General features: G+C 56.8%; 1 protein-coding gene across 2 annotated transcripts in view; it reads right to left on the reverse strand.

Moving 5' to 3' along the window:
- The window catches only part of SPEG (striated muscle enriched protein kinase), a gene marked incomplete at its 5' end in the record, with an annotated part of 54,936 nt that extends 36,449 nt beyond the window's left edge, over nt 1-18,487 (reverse strand). For both annotated transcript variants that reach the window (XM_081143063.1, XM_081143064.1), the window contains 7 exons: nt 2,243-2,425; nt 2,735-2,878; nt 4,668-5,971; nt 8,674-9,010; nt 9,094-9,183; nt 9,781-9,810; nt 18,097-18,487. In XM_081143063.1, coding sequence (XP_080999189.1) covers nt 2,243-2,425; nt 2,735-2,878; nt 4,668-5,971; nt 8,674-9,010; nt 9,094-9,183; nt 9,781-9,810; nt 18,097-18,487 — 2,479 coding nt within the window. The remainder of the gene's footprint in view (nt 1-2,242; nt 2,426-2,734; nt 2,879-4,667; nt 5,972-8,673; nt 9,011-9,093; nt 9,184-9,780; nt 9,811-18,096) is intronic.
- Between the last annotated feature and the right edge of the window lie 3,380 nt (nt 18,488-21,867).

Consider the following 21,867-nt stretch of genomic DNA (forward strand, 5'->3'; position numbering starts at 1 on the left):
TTCCCAACCAAGAATTAGGATCTGTGGGTCTTCAAAAGCAGGTCTTGTTGGGGTAGGCACCCCAAGAGGTCACTGGGCAGCCAGTCCTGGCTACCAAAGGGGTTGGTAAGGAGCAAGAAAAGGAGGTGGTTCCACAAGGCCTCTTCCCAAAAGACACTAGACACTCCTTCTCTCAACCTACTCCTACCCCACCCACAGCCACACTGCCAAATACCCTTCCTTAGCCCCACCCCCTCACTCCTTACAAACTCCAGGCCTGGGACCCCAGCCTTTGCCAAATGTCTGTGCCACCCACTGGTTCCACCCACTCTTGCTGCTCTCCCGTCCACTGGCCTCCATCCAGCTGCTCTGGACCAAACAGAGCCTTGTAGGGTAAGAAAGTCTGCTTCCTCCACAAGAGCTGAGTCTGGACCCACGTGCCTGCCCCTCAAGCCCTGGAGCCCTGGAGCCAGTCTGACTTTTAGGAGGTGCTCTCTGGGTGCATGCCCTGGCTCCCCAGGATGGAGAGGCACAGAGATGCTATGAAAGGCTGGGAAATATAGGGGGCTGGGGGCTACAGGCCTGGTAAGGGGCGGGGAGACCCCAAGGCACAGACAGTAGGAAAAAAGGGAAGAAAAGGAAGACAGCTTCCAGAGCCTCCTAGGAAACCTGAACTCCAACCAACATTTGTCTACAGTTTTACAGTTCATAAAGCTCGTTCACACATTTGCTTTCTTTTGTGTGAATAGTATAATTATCTCTGGTTTACAAATGAGGAAACAAACGCAGGGAGGTGCAGCAGGCAAAGGCAAGACAAGTGCAGACAGCTGCCTTGTCCCAACCCTCCTTCCCAACCATAAAAGGCTCCCAAATGGGCCCGAGCCAGTACTGGGGCACCCCTCCTCACTCCTTGCCAAATCTCAGTCCCAACCAGGTATTGACCGGAGTCCTGGAGCCAAGCCTGGGCCCCCTAAGGGGAGCTGGGAGCTGAATCAGAAGCAGATCCCAGAGGTGATGGAAGGAAAGCACACAGTAGAGGGAAAGGTATGATTCATTGAGGTGGGAGCGGCGAGGGGAAGGAGAGAGCCTAAGACCTGAGCTCCTGGGAGGGGTCTGTAAGCTAAGACCTGTCATTCTGCAAAGTCAGACAGGTACAACCATACGGGTGTAAAGTAGGACTTGGATTCGGGTCATATACCACCAAGAACTCCCTAATCATGAAGGTGCTAAGGCCCTAAAACAGCAGCAAGACAGGCTCTGTAATCTTGTCACCAGCAGGGCCGAGTAAAAGAAAGGGACAGAACAGCGTGTGCTTTTTCCCCTCCTAGCATGCCGGGCCCCTCCCACAGCCGGTCTAAATCCCAGCCTCCTTCAGGGCCCCGATGTCTCTCAATCCAGCATCCCTCCACACTGACCCACTGCTCGACCACCTAGGCACAGGATTCATCTGCCCTGCACTTTCCTCCAACCTGAGTGCTCTGATGGAGGTTCATCATTCAGTGATAATCTCCTTGAGGGTTGAGTCTGCATCTTTTCCTTCTGGAATGTCCCTTCCCCAGCCTCATTTCCCCCCAACCCCAACTGCCCAGGGTCAGCACATTGTCAGGCCAAGCAACCTGAACAAGTTGAACTGGCCATGTACATGGACACCAGTCCAGCCCTAGCCTGAACCTGAAAGAAACTGGGCTTAAATCCAAAGGAAGTAGTCCAACACCAAGTGAGGACTTTCATAAAAATAGAAAACAAGGCACTGCTACTCCGCAGCAAGAGGTGGTCTCAACTGCACCCTCTTTGGAGCTCTGGGTTCAACAGAAGGAGCAGGGGAGGGGAGGAAGCACTTAAAAGCATCTCCTTTAAGGGGACAGGGGGTTGTTCTAAAAAGGAAGTGACCTCAGAAGGTTCCTGATGGCTTTTAAGCCCTTCGAGCCCGGAGATTCTTTTTCTCTGAGACTCAAGGATAATTTGCTTTCCCCACAGGACCCTGTTCAGGGAAATGCCGTGAAAGGATGGCATTTAGAGGATGCCTAAAGACAAATTTCAGTGACTTCATGAATTGGCCAGCCTGGTGTGTGCCTTGGGAATTTGGCCTCTGCCCTGAGGCCAAGGCCATTTAAAATGCTTCCACCAGAGCAGTGGACACCAGAGAACAGACTGTGCACGATAGTTGAAAGTTGAGCTCTAGGTTGAGTGGGAAGGGAACCTGGGCCCACAGGGAAGAGTCATTGCTCACCCCACCCGGCCCTGGGGCCCACAGATTCCCTACCAGGTTTCACAGCCAGCGTGGCAGCACAGCTGGCCTGGCCCAGCTCGTTGGTAGCGGTAGCTTTGTAGTTCCCGGCATCAGCTGTCCGGGCCTCCCGGAGCAGCAGGGTATGCCGCTCACCCTCAGCCCGGATGAGAAGGTGGCCATCACTGCGCAGCGCCAACCCATCCTTCTGCCAGGACACTGTGGGGATGCAGCAGGGTGACCAAGTTTCCATGGCCCACAGGGGCCCACTGGGACAAAGCCCCCCACCCACCCAGAACCCAAACCACTCCTCTCCCCACCCTAGGGAATTCTGAGGATTCCCCTCACTCACAGAAGCCCAGGCCTGCCCTCCCTTTTCTCAGGGGATTCTGGGAAAGCTCTAACACACACACACACACACACACACACACACACACAGGAGTCAGGCCAGCCCCATGGAGCAGATGATCTCCTCTCTTCCCCCCCCCCCCGTCTCAACCCCAGCCAGCCCCCAACTCTGGGGCTCACCTTGGGGAGGGGGGTTGGCAGTGATGATACACTTGAGCAGCACATCTGCCCCTGGGGCCACCACCGCATCTTGCAAGGGGATCTCAAAAACGGGGGCCTCCAGGGGCTCTTCTCCAGCAGACACATAAGAGTCGTCCGAAGACTCTGCCAGAGACACAGGTGACAGGGTAAAGGGATGTGGTCCCTATGGAGATTACTCAGGGGGAGAGGGTGTGATGGCAACCCCTCTTCTTGGAAATCCAAACCCTAGAAGGTGGGGGTTGGGGAGCAAAAGGTCTCTCTCCTGAATGTCCTGAGACAGGGAAGAAGGGAAGGCAGAGGTGGGGTTCTCAAGCAGGAAGGGGCATCCCAGACTCTATATTAGTTTGGCTGCTCTTCAACCTCAGCTACAGTGTTGTTTCTGGAGGAAGGCAGGAACTGTGCTGTGTCTTTACACCAATCAGTGGTTGGGGATGGTAGACCAGACCGTGAGGGGCACAGGATATTACAGGCTTCCATACAGACAGAACACAAGCTAATAGCAACCTAAAACAATAACAGTGGTGTCACAGGGCAACACATGGAGTACTGTCATATTAATGATGCCACCCTATTCACAAGAAGGAGTAGCAGGTGGGTCCTACAGCCCTCTGAGAGGCATCATGAAAATCAGCTTTGATTCTGCCCACTAATCAAACAGTAGCACTGTACTGACTGCATACTAAGCTCTGTTTGGCACCAGGGAGATAACAAGAAATAAGATGTGGCTCCTGCTTACAGGGCGCTTGGACACATAAAGAGACCTCTCTGGGTATTTTCTAACTCTGACGTTCTATAAGCTAGATAAAGCGCAATGCCAAAAGAGCAGTGAGGATCCCAATTATGCTGTCCTCTAGCTGCATAAACTTGGACAAATTAGATAACCTCTCTGTGCCTCAGTTTTGTTATCTGTAAGATGGAGCTGATAAATATACCCAATATCTTGCAAAGCTGGCATACAGATTAAGTTAAAATACCCTCTAAGTGCCCAGTTAACAATGCCTGGGACACAGCTGTGCATATGCAGTAACAATGGCCAGTAGAACGATGGACAGGGGCCTAATCATCTCTAGAAATTTTGAGACGGTGATACTTAAATGAAAAATAAAGTAATTCTGCTGAAGAAAAGTACAGGGTGGTAAATGCAATGAAAAAGGCATGCACAGGGTCTCCTGGGCACAGGGAGTAGGGGAGCAGCAGGGGGTGGGAACGAGTGAAGGATGGCTTCCTCTGCCTCAACCCAGGAGTGGGCCCCAAGGTGATGCTCAGGATGAGCAGAGTTAGGGGCAGGGGCAGTCTGGCTATTGGCCATCACCCACAGGAAGACTGGGAGACCACACACAGGCTGGCATGGGACCACAGTCAGCTCAGGATGCAGGGACTCAAGGATGGGAGCGAGGAGGCTAGGAGACTGGGTCAGATCTTAGCGGCCACAGATGGGCCAGGGGATGGTGCCAGGATGGGGAGGCAGAGATGAGAATTGGCTGGTCCAAGGCTTGCCTGTAACAGGGACCTAACAAATTATTTATTGAGGCAGCCTTCCGTCTCTTCCCTCACAGAGGGGCGGTGTGTGGAGGAGCTCCTTAAATCTCCACCAGTGCCTTCCATCACGGTTGTCCTTCACCCCGCAAAGTAGAAGGCCACTGGACGGGGTGGGGGTGGGGGGCTGATGCAGGCATCTGGGCACCGGATTTTGCTCACACCTCAGCTCCACCCAGTCTCCATAAAAACACACGCACAGCGCCTCACCGGCAGGCAGGTTTTATCACAGCAACCTTCACAACCCTACGCTCAAACTTGTGCCTGGGCCCATGCCCTGGGAAACCAGACCCTCGCAACTGCCTAGCAGCTTCCCTCTCCCCAAACGCCCTCCCACCCAGGTCCCAGCACCTCTGGGTGCTTCCGGGGGCCTTACCGAGCTCAGGCGAGGTGGGCCGGGCCCTGCGACCTCTGCCCTGGCTACGAGTCCCTCTGCGGTCCCAGGCCCCCCAGGGGCCATCCTCCTCCGGCCCTCTGCGCAGCCTCTTCTCGGCCTCAGGCCCCGCCCTGTTCTTCTCCAAGGTCTGGGGCACAGCAGCGCCCTCCGGGCCCGGCGTGGCCCAAGGCAGGAAGCGCACGGCTTGTGCCGGGGGCTCCCTCTTCCGACCCGCGGGAGCTTTCGTCCTGGCCTCGGGGGTGTCGGCCGGGGCGGGGGGCGGTACGGGGCTCCGGCTCTCCTGGATGGTTCTGCCCCGAGTCAGCGGGAACTGGTCCCGGCGCCTAACCTCCTGCTGCGGGCCTTCCCCCAGCTCTGTCCTGCCCGCCGCCCCGCGGCTCCGGGGCCTCCCCGGCTCATCCGCGGGCCTCCCCGCGACGCTGGGCGGGGGCGGCTGCGCGGCGGCGGGGCTCACGGCCCGCGAGGTCTTCGGGGTGGAGGGCTGGGAGAAGAGCGGGGGCTCGCCGGGCTCCCGAGGGGACGGGGCGCGCTGCAGCGTGGCGCGCAGGGACTCGTGCGAGCGCACCAGCTCCTCCCGCGACGTGGAGCGGCGGATGCGGCCCAGCTCCTGGGCGAAGCGCAGCTCGAGGTCGGAGGCCGGGCTGCGCTGCCGCGTGCGCTCGTCCAGCGAGGCAGCCTTCTGCTGGAACAGGCGGCGCCGCTCGGCCACGCTGCCCGCGGGCGCCTGCAGCTCCTCCTGAGAGGCCCCGGGCGACCCCCACGAGGCGTCACCGTGCGACCCGGGCTGCTCCAGCGAGCGGGCCTTGCGCAGGGGCACCCAGGGCCGCAGGGGCGCGGGCGGCGAGTCGCTGCGCTCCAGGCTGCGCCGCCGCTCCTCGAAGAACTGCAGCTTGTCCAGGATGCGGGAGCCGGCGCGCGCCAGCCGCGGGGAGCGACCCAGCGCCGACAGGCGGCCCGAGGCCTCGCTCAGCGGCGTCTGCGGCCGGGACTCGGCGGTGCCCGCCGGCGGGGCCCCCGACGACTTGGCCTTCTTCCCTCGCTTCTCTTCGGCGGCGGCGTCTTCGGGCAGCACTGGCTCCGGAGCGCGCCGGTGGGGCGCCGTGGGGGTGGCCGGGGGCTGGGCGCTGGGTCCTGGCGGGGGCCGCTTACCCACCCGAGGGGACGGTGGGGGCAGCAGCGCGGATTTGGACGGCGGCGGTAGGGCCGGGCGACGAGGGGCTTCGCTGGCCCGCAGAGGCTGCAGGTCGGGCTCTTCCCTGTGCACGCCGCTCTGAGGGACACTGCTGCGGAACCGAGACGAAGAGGAGTGGAAGATTCAGGGGCCTCCCCTCCTAGACCCTCCGCTCTTGACAGGAGCTGGTGGTGGGGCATGCTGGGAAGGCTTGGGGGTGACACGGGCCAGACCTCCGCCCCCTCCCCCCAGAGAGGAAGGCACAGCCAGAGCAGGTGCTGTGCTGGGGAGAGGTGGCGGCCCTGGCCCCAGAAGACTGGGCTAGTGGCTGGGTCCAGGTACAGACTCAGCCACGGGGGCTCTGACCAGCCCCCTCCCCCCAGCCCCAGAAGCTGGGAAACAGAAACAAAACAGCGGTGAGACAGAAAAGAATGAGGCCTGGGACCCAAAGGATGCAGTGGTGAGGGAAGGCAGGAGGGTTGGATGGGGAGGGGCCCCCTCAGGAATGCAGCCTCCCGCTCATTCCTGCCCCCAGCGGGCCCCCACGGTCCTGCCCGTCCTCAGCAGGACAGACCCCATCACAGGGGCCCCAGAAGAACAGGCAGGAGCCTTTCAAGCCTCCTTCCAGGTGCAATGCTCCATCCCTGGGGTTCCCTAACACCAACTCAGACCTGAGCCCAGTACTGATAGGGCACAGAAGGTGGTGGCTGGGGTCCCTAGGGTCGGAGACTAGGATACTCAGGTTCCCATTCCATTTCATCAGTCTGCTCCCAGGACAGGCCTTTGACTTTGTCCTGCCCCTGGGAAAGTTACCTGAGTCCTTGGAACTCCCTGGAGAAGCACAGAAGCTCCCCAAAGGGGTATGCTCAGAAATAACTCAGCTCAGAAATAACTACTGCGTGGGCCTGAATTGGGAGTGCGGGAGAAGAGGAGACGGGAAGGAGCCGGTCAGCCCAGAGTACTCCTCGCCTACAGAGCTCTGAGGTCCAAGAGCTGGGCCTCAGTTTCCCCTATCTGGACCCTTGGGGAGCACATCAAACAAAGATTAGCAAGAAAATGAATCTGAGATGTTAACATCACACCTGACACATTAGAGAGAGCTTAGTAAAAAGTACGAAATGGCTCGTTGTGTGCCAGGCTTGTACCAAATGCTTTAAGTGCACTGTCATTTAATCCTCAAAACAATCCTTTCAGATAGGAACTGTTACCAGGTCCATTTACAGATGAAGAAACTGAGGCTTAAAGAGGTAAGGGTGCCTTAGCAAGGTGAGACAGCTAGAAAATGGTGCTAGGACTGAAACCTGAGCCTTTGTTCCCCCCAAAATGCCTGGGATTCTGGGGGCACAAAAGGGAGGAGAAATAGGGTACCAGCCATGAGCAGAAGTTCTAGGGGTGCCTGAGTATAAGGATGTTTTAGACCACCTGGGTCAGCCACCTCCACGGCAGACCCCACCTCTGACGGGGGCATGGGGATGGCAACCCATAGTACCAAGGGAGTGGAACCTCAGCCAGCCACCTGCAGGAAGGCAGAATCTGTTCTGGGGGAGGGACAGCAGAGTCCCTGAGGAATGAGCCATGGGAACTGGGTGAGGCAAGGAGAGAAATTGGGACAGCAGAGGAGGCCTCTTGCCGGCAGTTTCTAGCTCCAGGCCAGCCTCTGTACCACAGACATCACTAAGGAAATGGGTTCCTCGAAGTTGCCATGGCAACTCCAGGCTCTGGCTGGGGCCTGGCAAAGACAAGCAGGGAAGGAAAAGGCAAGTCCAGGGCACAGGAGCACCTGGTTAATGCCAACCAGATAGAGCAAGGAAGCCTCCCCTGCCCCTGCCCAGACCTCTTCCCTGCCCACCACTAGCCACTCCAACCACCTTCCCCACAACAGGCCCCTTCCTTCTCTTCCGTGGTAGTACCTCCTCCACACACCCACAACCAGCACAAATCAGGCCCCCTGTCAGCTCCCCAAATGTCCCCCAATACCTCTTTCACCAGCCACTCCCCTCTTCTACCATAGCACTCCCTCCCGTATCTGCCAATCTCCAAATCTCCAAAAATGGCTCCAGTGCCTCACTCCAACACCTCAGCTTCTCAGCCCCTACTCTGACGACCTTCACCCCCACCCTCGGGAGTTTCCCACAAGATCATCACAGGCACACACACCCCTCCAGCATTCCAACCCCTCTGCCTCTACCCCAGCCCCGTCTCCATCCCTCCCTGCCCTGGCCCCCTACGCCTGCTTCTCCCACACCCCACATCCTCCTGCTGTCCCAGGCCCCCGACCCCACCTGCCCCCGACCACCTCGCTCTCTTCTCTCTCCTGGTTGTGCTCTTGCTCCCTTGCTCTCTCCTGCTCTCCCGGGAGCTGCCGTGGTTCCGTTCCTCCCAGAAAAAGGCCCACAGGGAACAGGAATGTGCAGAGAATGAAAAGGCAGCAGCTGCTGAGACAGCAGGCACGGAGGGGGCCCCAAGGGGGGGGATCCTGGGGACAACTGGAGCCTGAACGGGCGAGGCGGAAGAGGGCCCCTGGGAAAGTGGAGACATTGGAAGAGACAAGGGAGGGACAGAGGGGTCCAGAGACCATGAGATGTCACGGTGAGCCAGAACAGTAGGTGTGGGAGGGTGTGGGTGGTGATGGCACAGGAGACGGATGGAGCACTGTGGGAAGACAGAGTGAATAGCTGGGGCCAGGAGTGGAAGCAATGGGGGGGTGGAGGAGTGCACAGAGGGGTGGGTGTGCCCAGGAGATGGGGGTGAAGGGGCAGTGCAGGACAGCATGGTGAGGTGGGACAGTGCAGGCCCATGTGAAGCGTTACTTACACGTGGATCGAGAGCGCCCGTCCTCTGTACAGACTGAATGCGCTGCCATACAGGTCACTGGCCACCGAAAGGCTATCCTCTGACCCCCAGCTTGCGCCCACCAGATTAGCTCGAGATGCCCGTACCAGCGGCTCCACCCCCAGGTGCCGTGGCCCGGCCCCGGCCGCCTGTGCTTGCCTTGGGCTGCCTGGGAGGCGGCGGGTGCCACCCCTGCTGCCCACTTCCTGCTCCAGGACCGTCTGCCCGCTGCCCCACCAGCTCACTTGCTCCTCTGAGGTGCCTGTCACGGAGGTCGGGGGGGTGTCCAGGGAGGTGCCCACCAGTGTGTCAGAGCCCCCTAGAGAAAGGAGCATGGTTAAGGCCAGGCGCCTTTGGTGAGAGGCCCACCTGCCTGCTCTCTGAGCACCCCATACAGCTCACCTGTGGGGGTACTGAAGGTCCTGTCATCACGAAGCTCCAGGCGCTGGGTCCCTTGCACATCGCTGATGTCATCCTCGCCTGTCTCCAAGTCTGGAGAAACAGGGGTCTGTGTGGGCAGGGCCCTCCTCCCTCTCACTCCAACTCTTCCCCATGCCACCTCCTGCCTCCCCACAGCAGGCTCCATCTTACCACTGTAGGACTCCCAGTACCCTTCTGCTCCTCTTTTGCTCCCCACATTCTCCTGCCCATCCTGGGCTGCTCAGGGTAGGCCCTCCCATGCCCAGCCCCCTGGTTCCATGTCTGGGCCCCTGGTTACTCACCCTTGCCTCCTTGGTAGTGCCTGCCCTCAACTACCTACCATCCCGTCCCAACCACTTAATGAATGACCAGGGCCTCAGCCCCTGTCCCTCCTCCCCTGTCAGTGGTAGCTTAAGTTCCCATGCAGCCCCCAAAATAACAAGGTCCTAGGTTCCAAGGCTCTAAATTCTGGGTTCCAGTACCCCAGGAATAAGTGGGAGTCACCTCAGAGTCGTATTGTCAGGGCACTCGACCAACTGCAGGACCGGCCTGTCCTCCACCCCGAGCCAGCCGGGACACATCGGGGTGCAGCTGAGGCAGGGTGAGGAGGGGCCGGGTTGGGCAGGGAAGAGGGGGAGTGGAGGGCTAGGGCAGGAGCCAGTTTCCTACCGTAACTTTGCTTTCTGCAGGAGCGGAAAACTTCGCTTCCATAGGAGCAGCAGAAGAGAGACATGGACAGACTGTTATCAGAGCGTTTGTGGGGTAGGGCATGGTAGGCAGGCAGCACAGAGGCACAAGGGTACCCAGTGCTCAGAGATGCCCTGTGGGGACGGGGCAGGGGAGGGAGATGCCTGGGATGAGCTCAGCATCTCTAGTTCTTGACTGACTGCAAGCTCCCAGTGTGCCCAGGGCTGGGAAGCCCCCATGCTTTGGCTGGTTGTTCCAACTACCCCAGTTACCCTGTACCCTTGGCACTTTTACTGGTGTACTCACTGGTCACACACACATACACACACACACACACATGCCTGCTTGCACTAGCCCAGCCCCCCCCCATTAGGGATCAGGCTCACCTGCTATTACAATATTTGTATTGCGCTTTGACCCCTCTTTGCAAACTGCCCCCTCATCTGTTCTGCATCATGATGTGACAGGAACCCTCTTCCCCGCCCCTCTCTTCTACTGCTGAATGGTCCTCAAAAATGCCCAGTTAGGCTAGGAGCAGTTTCCTGGGCATATTTTCAACTTTCCCTGACTCTATCAGGTTCTGAGCCTCAGTTTCTCTATGCGTGCCATGACAAGCAGGAGCCATGTACTGGTGGCCAAAGCCTGGCAATGAGCTCATCCTCACTTGGTCCCATGGTGGGGTGTGTATGACTCCCCCACCCCCTTTTGCTAGGTCCTCTCTCAGCTCGGGGCACAAGGGGCCTTCTTGGGTGGGCAGGTGAGTATGGGTGCATGTGGGGGGCGGTGTCCCAAATCTCATGAGCTGTCTTCAGGGCCTGGGTGCCTCATGAAGGAACATGAACCAAGAGAAGGAGTGGGCATGGGTTAGAGCAGGAAGCCCACAGTCCACACACCATGGGTGAGGCGGCTAAAGGCCCGGCGGGAGTGGCCGGTTTTCTGAAAGAGAAAAGCCAGAATGAGTTGTTGAGGGGAAGGCTCGCTCCTGACACCCTTATACCTCCTGTCCAAACATTCCAGGGGCCAGTGGGCAGGGAGCGGGGGTTGGACAGAGACTCAAGGTGGCCAGCTTCCCCCACAGCAAATGTCTCCACTCTTCTAGCCTGTCAGCCCTCCCGGCTGGAGCTCCGCTTGGCTCTGGGAAGGGTCAGGGGAGGAAGGAGAGGGAGGACAGCAAGGCTGTGGGTCAAATGCTGGGACTCAATTCATGGAGAATCCCAGGACAGGGGACCTGAGGGATACCCCCAGAGACAGGCTAGGAGGCAGGATAGGGGGCTGACGGACATGAAGGAAAAGATGGGGGGTGTTGCTTGGATGACTGGGAGATGGAGGGAGGAAACAGATTCCTGCGGAGGAAGGCAGACCCCAGGGACAGGTGTCAAGAGGGCAGGAGGGGGGCACAGAGGACAAGGTCCCCCAAAGGGCAGGGGCCTCACGAATGCAGGAAGGAGGCCCGGGTATGCGAGGACAGGGCAGGGCTTGGGAATTTATTGAGCTCAGCGCGGATCCCTGTGCCTGGCTCTCGGGAGCTCCGGAAGATGGAAGGCTCCAGAGTGGGGGGCTGGGGGAAGCCGGCCAGGGCCCGGGGCCCAGGTTGGCCAGAGGCTAGAGAAGACCAGGTGGCCAAGAAGCCGACGGGCGCTCCACGCCAAAGGCGGCTCGGAGACCTCCCCGGGTGGTCGCAGGGAATGCAGTCGATTGGGGGGGGGGGGGCTTCCTTGCGGGGAGGGGCGAGGGGCTGCGTGCTCGTCTAGCAGATCCGGGAGCCCCCCCCCCCCCCCCCCCCGCGCCCGGCCCGGGGCCTCGGCCGCCAGGGTGGGACAGGCGCGACTCCAGCGCCCCCTGCCCCCGGCCCGGCCGCGGTGACCCGCCCTCCCTCCGGGGCGCCCAGCCCTTCCTGCCCCCTCCCGCCGCCGCCCGCCCCCGGAGCCCTCACCTGGAAACGCTTCTTCACCCACAGCTTCTTCATGGCGGGGGAGGGGGCCGGGCGGGCGGCCGGGCGAGGAGGGGACGGGCGGGGGCGAGGCGGAGTCGGAGTCGGAGGCGGGGCCGGGGGCGAGCCGGGAAGCGGACCAGAGCCGGCGCCGGCGGCGGAAGCCGCCTCGGGGGCGCGGGAGCCCGGGCGGGGGGAAGGCGGCGGCGGCCGCGCCCAGAGCCCGCCCCTCCCCCGCCAGCCCGCACCCCACCTGGCGCCCCTTCCCTGGCCCGCTCCCCTGCGTCCCCGGGGACGGCTATCACCCACCCCGCATCTGCCTCCCGGGCCCTGGACACATGGGGAAACTGAGGCACAGAAAGGGGTGCAGGGGCCCCCATGAGAGATCGGGCCACCCGCTCATTGGCAGCCCTACGCGACCTCCGCGCCACCTCCTTCCGCCGCCCGCGGGACCGCTCGGGAAGGTCAGCGCATCTCGGCTCGCTCCCTCTACAAACATGCGCACACGGACCCGGTGCCCGGCGGTACCCGACTCGCCGCGGCCGAGCCCGCCGCAGGCCCCAGCGCCGGTGCGGGCGCCTGGGTCACACACGGGGCGGGGCAAGGCTCCTCCTGGTGGGGGCTGCGTGCTGACATGGCCCCAGGCTGTAAACACCCTCAGGCTCCCCAGGAAAATCACAGAAGGCTCCTGAGTTCCTGAATGGTAGGTAGGTACTCTATCCCTGCGCCCTGGCGCACGGACACACACACCAGCCAAGGTGCCAATAGGCTGTCCGAGTCACAAATAAGACCCACCTTCTCACTCCCAGGTGAGCATACTCACCAAACTTTCTTTGTTCTCCCATTTAGCATCATGCACACTTTGCCTACACAAAACTCTACTTCTCACCCAGTTACTGTAACTTTCTTAACCATGTGCTAAATGCCAGGCACTTTATAAATGCTACCTCATTCAGGACAACCCCGGGAGCTTGAAACCTTTATGAGCCTTAACTGGCTCCATTTAACCTATAAGACTAAGGCTCAGAAAAACCCTGTCACTTAGCCAAATCCACGCAGGTTGTGTATCTCCACGTGTCCCCCAGATCCAAATTTCCATCCCAGCATTCACAAGTAGTGCCAATCCTGGTTTCTGAGATGTGACTACAGTCATTGTCAACAACACTTATTGCATGCCGAATACGCACAGAGCATCATGTTAAGCACTTCATATGAATAAACTCATTTAATCCTCACAACAAGGGGGAGACTGAAGCACAGACAGGTTACTTGCCCAAGGTCACACAGCCAATAATTGGTAGAGCCAGGACTCTAACCCAGGCGCTGTGACCACTTTGCCATAAAGCCTCACACACTGATTGGTCAGTAGGTTCCCTAACTTTATTTCTTGAAAGCATGGGTCCAAAATAAACACAGAGCCAACTGATGAGTTTTGTTCAGCCTGCACAGTACATATTTTAAGTGGAGCAAGCATGCTCAAGTTCAGCTGCTGACAACAGAGCCTTGCTCATCAGTTTCTACTTGGCTTCTGAAGTTATTTGAGTTTGTGGGCCCCTTATTTTAAAGTTTAAAGTCATGTCTTGTACATTCTCGGTACACACAGGTGGTCCCGTTTCCCAGACTCCCAGAGGCACATACAAGACACATGCACAGGGACATGTGCTGAGAGAGTACATGTGTGTTCATATCAGTTCTAGCCAGAGGAACCTGAACGCCCACAGGCGCCTTCCCTGCCCACCCCCAAACACACCCACTCACAGATGGGGGAGCAGAGTGAGGAGAGGGGGTAACTTGAGCCCCTGTTCTCCAGGAGAATCCGAGGGGCTGGCACATTCCATAGCAAAAATAACCAATGGGCAGCGGGTGTGAGTGACGGGACAGCTGGGCTGAGCAGAGGCCTGTGGGATTCTGTGTTCCTGCTCTGGGTCGGCTCTGCTCACCCCCGTGAGGCTGACCTGGGGCATGCTTGCAGGGTAGGCCCAATATTGCCCCATTTTCTCTCCATGGCTATACTTCTGTGTCCCTCTGTCACTTCACCAAACCCAGACTTCTAATTTCTGCACCACCAGCATTTCCCTTTCCAGAGAAAACCCAGGTCGTCATGCCCTGCCTGAACTCACACAGACCCTCCTCCGAGCCAGTCCCCTCCTTTTTGCCTCCACTCTTTCATGCCTAGGTTCAGTTTCTTCTGTCCCTTCTTTTACTTACCCTGAGCTTGAAACCTTTATCAGCTCTGTATCTCTAACATAGTATATAATTTTTGCTTGTTATGTTTATTGAATGTTGTCTGTCTTCCCTCACTGGTATGTAATCTCTAGGACAAGAATTTTGGTCTTTACCCCTCCCCACACTCATGTATCCTAAAGCACCAAGAACAGTGACTGGCACACAGTAGCCACTTGAAAACAGTGGGAGGGAGATGGCAGAGCGGATGGTGGAGATGATGAGGGGTGGTGCGGATGGGGAGAGTAAACCTTCCAGGAGCAGCTCATTCATCCAGCCTTCCTCCCTTCTCTGTCCTGACCCAGACCTTTTCCAAGAAACAGCTGGAGAAGTTACCATCTCACATTCTACTCAGGATCTGCCTGGGAGGACCTGCCTTCCTTCAGGAAAGCTTCAGTGATTAGGGCCTCTCTGCTCTTCTCTTTCTTTCCTCCCAGAGCTCCTCATTGCTCCCACTCTGGCCCTTCCTCCTCTCCTGATTAGGACCTGGCATGAATGGATGGAGACACTCCCCATACCCATTTCCAGCTCTGTTCTAGTTCCCTCCTGGCTTTTCATTCAGACATTCCAAGTTCCAGATGAAAAGATCACAACTGCAGAATATACCTCAATGCAGCTTCTGGTGTATTCCCCACCTTCCCCTTGCCTAAACTGGCCCTTTCTCTCCCTATCCCTAACCTCTCCTCTCCATGCTTTCAAATCTCCACCACCTCCTGCATGGTTCACTACCATCTGTTGACCTTTGGCCCTTCTGATTGACACCAGATTCCTCCAGACTCTGGCAATGAAACTTCCAGGTAAACAGTGAGCACCATCAGTTCCTCCTTACCCCCTACTCTTTAGTGCGGGCCTTCCCTTCCAGGCACATGTCCCAACCTTTGAGGGTGGCATTTACTCTGGTCACTTGATTTGCACATGCGGATGGGAGCCTGATGTTTTGAAAGAGAAGACTGCCTATCTTGGAAACTGGGCCAGAAGATGACTTTGGGGATATTGACAGAAGGGTGGTTATGATGACAGATCCTTGCCTTAGTCTTCCCATGCTTCTCTTTCTGAGGACAGGCAATATGGCCTAGACCCAGAGACCTGGCTTTCAGACCCAGCTGTACCACCTCACTAGCCATGTGACCTTGGGTAAATTTTCTTTTCAAACCTGTTTTCTTAAATGTATAATATCATAACAGTAACCAGGGGCTTCAGAATTAAATAATGGAATGAGATAAGGTGCTCTACACATGTTAAGGATTCTGTACTTCTGCCATCTTCACTGTTCCTATTCTTTCCTCATTTCTATGCCCTAAATCCCACCTTCCCATTTCCCATTTTTCAAACTTCCCATCCTCCAGCCCACTTGTCTTCTCAAAGGCCTGGCCTCCCCAAGCTTTGCCAATACCCGTCCATTCTTGAGCTAACATCTCAGGCCTCAGCAGTGCCAGGAACCTCAGCATCAACCCCATCTTGCTGAGCCAGACAGCAGTCCCAGCCAGGAAACTGCCTCCTTCCCTCCGAAGCCAGGTCCTGGCTGGGCTTCCTCGAGATCCCTGAAGTCCTCCCACTGTTGATCTCAACCAGGAAAGTTTTCCATGAGTAAACCTGAGCAATGCTGAGCTGCTTGCCCAGCTGCCCCTGAAGAACTTGTCATTGGGCTGGGACTGGTGGGGGTGGGTTGGGCAATAGGAAGAAGCCAGACTCACCCAGTCAGTCCCCAACATCACCAAAGCAAAGCCCCTTCCTCCCCCAAATCACGTGGGAGGGGTGTAGTAGTTAAGCACACAGTTCTTTGCAGTGGAACAAACTGAAGCTTCCATCCCTGCTCTGCCACCTTCTATCTATACATCAGGACATGTCACTTAATCCCTCTGTGCCTCAGTTTTTCCAGGGCTGCTATGGGACTTAAATGATATGTGAAAGGATATGACAGCATATTGCCTACCACACAGTAGCATAGTGGCTATTCATACTATTATAAGTTACTACTAAGAATTATTACCAATTAACAATAACTATAAACCTGCTCTTGGACTAAAGATTTCACAGGTAGGAAAAAGTTCTCAAATGTGACTTGCTGTAGCCTGACCCTCTTCCTGTTTAATGTGGCTGTCAGAAGGCCCCAAGTCCAGTGCCACAGCCCCCAGGGGCCTTTACTTTCCCACATGCTTTTCTAGCAGAACAGCCTGGAGACCACCCCCCTGGCCTCCATCTAAGTATGCCAGCCAGGACTCACTCTGCTGGCCATGCCACCCATATGACAGAAGGGCTGAGAAGACAGTCCTACCGGGGGAGGGGCTCTAGTATCCTATCACTCTGCCCACTTTGAGGGACCAGGGCAGGCTAGGAGCCTCTTGTCTTCAGAAAGGCCAGGCCTGGGCTACTCGCTATACAATGGACAGCTCCCCCTCACCTCTCTCTCCCTCCTCCAGAACTCCTGGAGTACTGAAAAACCAGGAGGACAGGCTTCTTAATTCAGGAGTGGCAATAACTGCCTGTGTGTCTTTGGGCAGATCTCCCTCCACTCTGGACCACAGTGTCCTCACCTCTAAAAGGAGGCGTCTGGAACTTCAGTTCCCTGCGATCCTTTCCAACTCTAAACAAACCTTGTGACCACCAAGATCCTCAGCATTTCCTTTCCCTTCCTTAATATCTCTCTCCCCTGAGCTGTAGTCTCATCACTCTATCTATCCTGTCCTTCGAGTTATGTTCTGTTTTCCATCCCCTTAGGAGACAAGAGCTAAGACCCCCAAGGAGTTCGATCCTTCCCCAGCTCAGAGCTCTGCCAGGATGGTTCCCATTCTCTAACTCCAGGCTAGGAAAGCCTGTACCTAGCCAAGTGCAGGGCCAACCAAGAGAAGCCAGTCTTGACCCTCTCTTCCCCAGGCTTGGCCACTGGAACTCCAAGGAACCAGTCATTGAAGACTGTTGGAGGGTGGGCAGGGTGGGGCTAAGGAGAGAGGGGATGCTGAGAGAGGGAGGGTGAGCCCCTGCTCTATGTCCTGCTGTGGCTGCACCTTAGCGCCTTCTTTCCCCTCCAGCTCCTGAGGTGCTTCATCCCTATGCCTCCTCCTCAGCCCCCAAGGATGTACCCCTACATGACAGCACCCAGCTGGAGGAAGAATTCCCTCTTGAAAATGCCCAGGACACTCTTAGTAACCCCCAAACTAATTTCCATCTCCCCTAACCGCAGCCTATTTCCTCTGAATTCTGTTTCCCAAGGCTCAGTCATGCAAGACTCTGCCTTTGGCCTAGAGGAGGTCAAAAAGGAAGCCCAAACATGGACCCAAGGAGAATGGGCCCTGGCCAGGCACACCCACCACCAATAGGGCTCTCAGCGCCGAGCCCAGCCTCAGACCCCTCTCCTTCTGCCTGGTTTCATCATCAGTCCTTTCACACAGGAGACTAACACTCTACACAAGATGGGCAGGAACCCAGGGACCCGCCTAAGCATCCCCCTTCCATGGCTGGCCCACAGCAACTCCACAAACCTTTGTCCCTCACCTGCTTGTACCACCAGACTCCTCCACAGCCCACACACGTAGACACACAAGCACAGGCACACACTGGCACGTGGATTCTCAGGCACCCACCTCCATACATGCCTGGGAGCCCCCAGGCCTAGCTCTACCTCCTGATGCCCTGAACCCCATTTATTCCTACTTGTCCACCCACTGGCCTCTTCCAACCAGCCTGGTGCTGACCATACCAACCTGCTCCAGTGACAGACTCCAAGGAGCTCTGACCCATCCCCTCAGCTTTGCAGTGGGACCAAGGGGCTGGCTCTCTCCTTCAGACCTGCACAGGCCTGTCGGGCTGATCAGGAGTCTCAAGACTAACTTACTGGAGCTGATGGAGATGATTTTCCACAGGTGGCCTCTAGCTACGGGGAAACTAGGAGGGCGTCCACTGCGAAACTCCCAGAGAGGCCGAGTGGGCCTCAGGCTTTGCTTACCCACTGCTGACCCTTGACCTCTGACCTTGTGTGGGGGCTTCTCTACCTTGACACCCCTTTCCCTGCACTCTCCCCTGGGTGGGCATTTCTGGGTGAGCGCAGCTGAGAAGCCAAAGCACCTGGGAAGAAGTCTGGATGAATCCACGTGGCCCCGCAGCCCTTCCCTACCTCTGATCACCCCCAGCCCCCGCCTCCCCATTACCTCCGACCTCCAGCACTGTGACAAGGGCCTCACAGCAGGCCTGGCCCCGCTCGTTCTGGGCCCTGCAGCTGTACTTGCCGGCGTCCTGCGCCCCGCAGTTCCTCAGCCACAGGCAGCTGGGCTCGGGCGCCGGCGGCGGCAGCAGGTGCCCGTCTCGGAACCAGCTGAGGCTGGGCTGGGGCGTCCCGCTCACCACCACCCGCAGCCGCACGTCGCAGCCCACAAACACTGCGGCGTCCTTCAGGGGCCGCAGGAAGACCGGCGCCCCGGCCGCGGCCCCTCCGCCGGCCCCTCCGCCGGCCCCCACCTTGGCCCTCTTCGGGGGCACCCCGGGGCTGGGGGGTGCCCTTGTGCCCGCCTCCTCGCCTCGCGCGCCCCGGGATTTCTGCATGGCCTCTGCGAGCTGGGCTGGGGGGCGCCGGAGCTGACGGCCACGGGCACCCGGGACGGTGCCCTGGAAGATGAGTCCTGGGGGGCCGGCGCCCTGCCTCTCTGCTGCCCGCCCGCCTTCAGCCTGTGCTACCCAGAAGGTCACCGGGGCGGCCTGCTGGCAATTGCTCCTCGGGGGCTATTTTTAGGCCCCCCGGCTCCAGTTTCGAGGGAGCTGTGGAGGGAGGGGGCAACAGAGGAGGGGACTTGGACTCCACGCTGCTCCTTCCCTCCCTCCAGGAGCCCCCATGTCCCCCTCAAGCTTCGCCGGCTCCCAGCCCCCGTCCCTCGGTGTGCCTGCGCCCAAGCCCACTCCAGGAGGGGGGAGTCGGGTTACCCTGGGGCTCAGTCCATTCCTCCCTCCCTCCTCTCAGGCCCCTGACTCCCAGGCCCCTCAGCTGGGGAGAGGGACAGGAGGTCTGGGGTGATGTCTGAGAGGCGGATGGGAAGGAAGGCCCAATGGAGGTGAGCGCAGGGCCAGAGCGGAGGGCCGTGGCCTCCCGCAGCCTCCCTGACGGTGGTAAACAGTAAGACCAGGAGCAGGGAGTCAGGTGGATTCCCGCTCCCAGCTGGTCCTGGCTGTAGGTGCTGGCTGACATCAAGCCTCTCAGCCTCCAAGTCCTGTCTGTAAAAATGGGTGGCTGAAGAGGATTGCAGTAGGCAGGGAAGAGTGGGAAGGGCATTCTAGGTAAAGGGAACAGCATGACCGAAATCAGAACATATGAAAGTAGATGATGTGTTCTGGGAATCAGAGGAGTTTGGAGGGATTGAACTGCAGTGGGGAGGGGCGAGTGGAGGTGGGAAATGGGGCCTGATCCAGGGAGCTTTGCTTGCTAAAGTCTGTATCATGATACAGTTGGGTGCCACTGCGGGGTGTTAGCGGGATAACATGAGCTATGTTTTAGAAGGATCCCTCTGGCAGCCAGTGCGAAGGGTGGCTTGGAGCTGGGAGAGTTGGAGGCCAGTTAGAGCAGTGGTCCTCAAAATAGGCGCCTGTGAAAAGTACAGGTAATCAAGCCCCACCCCAGAGATGCAGGGTCAGTAGGGGATGCTGGGAAAGTCCAGGAGTCTGCACATATAGCAAGTGTCCCAGGTGACTGGTGCATTAAGGGCTGCCTTTGAGAAACATCAAGATAGGACATACCCACTTTTTTTTTAAATGCTGGCTGGGAAATTCTTTTTTTTTTTTTTTTCTTTTAATCCTTACCTGAGGATATTTTTTCCATTGCTTTTTCAGAGGGAGTGGAAGGGAGAGAAAGACAGAGAGATACATTGATGTGAGAGAGACACATGAATTGATTGCCTTGAGCCCTGAGGGATAAAGCCTGGGAAAGCAGAGGGGAGCCACAGGAGGAGCCCTGAGTCATTTGGAGATGGAGCAAAGTACTTGTAATGTTGCCCACTTACCTCCCACCTTCATTCTAGGAGACCAAAGTCAAAGTGTGCTTGTGTGTGTTCATGGAGAGAGTAGAGGAGAAACAATTTAAACAGTGAATTATGTCCATAGGGATTAAAGGCCTTGAGGAATGAAAAATTTTTTGTTGTTTGCATACATTAAACCTTACTTTTTGTAACATGCAGTTCTCAGGTTTTGAAAAATGCAGAGAATCATGTATCCGCTACCCTAGGACCGTACAAAACAGTCTGATCTTCCTAAACATTTGCTTGAGCATCCCCTCTGTAGTCAACCACACCCTCTGTACCCGCCCCTGGCAACCACTGAATGATGAATTGAATTCTTAACAGTAAATTGAATTCTAAAAAACAGATTAAAATGTAGGGGCAAGACATTGCAAGCAGATGGAACATTAAGAACAAAAAACTAGAGACTGTTTTTAAAAACCAGCAATCAGCCACCTCGCACTGTGCCTCAATGATTTGCATGGAATGCAGTAGATGGTCTGAAATGTTGGCTGATTTGTTGGTTAGTTGCTTAGTTTGTTGAATCAATGAACTGTGTGATCTTGACATCTCTAAGCTCCAGTTTCCTCATCTATAAAATAGGGGTGATCCAACTCAGGGTTTATTCATTCATTCAACAAATATTTTTGAGTTTCTACTATGTGCCTGGCACTGTTCTAGGCACTAGGGGTGTAACAATGAACAAAAGAGACAAGGATTCCTGTCCTTGTGTTGCTTATATTTGTTGCTTATTTCTACTTTATAGAGAAATAATAAAGGTGTTTAGAAGGAGATACGCACTGTGGGAAAAGTGGAACAAGGTAATGAAGATAGGAATATGTTGGGGACCTACATTCTCATGTAGGGTGGTTAGAGCTTCGCTGGGTGAAGGAGCGAAGGGCACAGGTGTCTGGGTAGGACTGCTCCAGGCAGAGGTGGCCTCCAAGAGGAGCCAGGAAGCCAGTGGGGCTGGACAGAGACATGAGGTCAGACAGCCTAGCATCTTGTAGGCCTGGCATTTTTATTCCTAGTGAACCAGAAAGTCATCTCAGAGGATGACTTGAGCCGAGGAATTACATGATCTGACTTAGGTTGTTGTTATGGCTTTAAATTATTATATTAAATATTAAAATGAATATTAACTATTTAAAAAGGACCTGGCACAGAGCCTGGAACATGGCTTGTATGTCTCCTGACTCTTCACAATGGGGGCTGCATTCCTTGATGTGCAGGCAGAGGTGTGAGGGCCTGGGTAGAGAAGGCACTGACCTTTCCAGTCGCTGGCGCCCTCTCCTGGAGGAGCCTGCACTAGCTGTGACAGCAGGAAGCCATCAGACTGGCCAGGCCTGTCACCCAGGGCAGCTGTCTGCAAAGCGCTCATCTGTCCCTCAGAATGCACCCCACACTGCCCCGCGGCCTGGCGCCAGGCTGGGTGTGTGCTGCCAGTCTGCCCTGACTAGCAATCACAAGCCTATGGTGTCATGGAAAGAGAACTGGGCTCTGGAGGCCAAGGAACCTGGGGCCCAGTCCTCCTCTGCCACGGATATGCTGTGTGACCTTGGCAGTTCTCCCCACCTCTCTGGGCAGTGGAGAGCTTCCTCTTATTCATAATGATACACCATGTGCCTGGAACATGGTAAGAGCTCAATAAATGTTGGTTGAATCAGTGAATAAAGTGGGGGCCATCAGCCTTTCTGATAAATATTTAATTTAGAGAAAAGGAAACAAAAGTGCCCAGTGGGTATTCATTCAACAAGTATTTAAATATTTAATGAGCCCCTTCTATGGACCAAGCACTCTTATGGGCACCAGGGATACAGTAGTGAATAAAAACCTTGCCCTTGGGTAGCTGACATTTTAGGTGTTGAGCCAAAGGTCACTGATATACTTGCATACGTCTCCTGGGCGAGTTTTGGGGGGCAGGGGCGAGAAAGTGGTGAA

The sequence above is a fragment of the Miniopterus schreibersii genome (assembly GCF_964146895.1).
Source record: "Miniopterus schreibersii genome assembly, chromosome: 7".
Classification (NCBI taxonomy): Eukaryota; Metazoa; Chordata; class Mammalia; order Chiroptera; family Miniopteridae; genus Miniopterus; species Miniopterus schreibersii.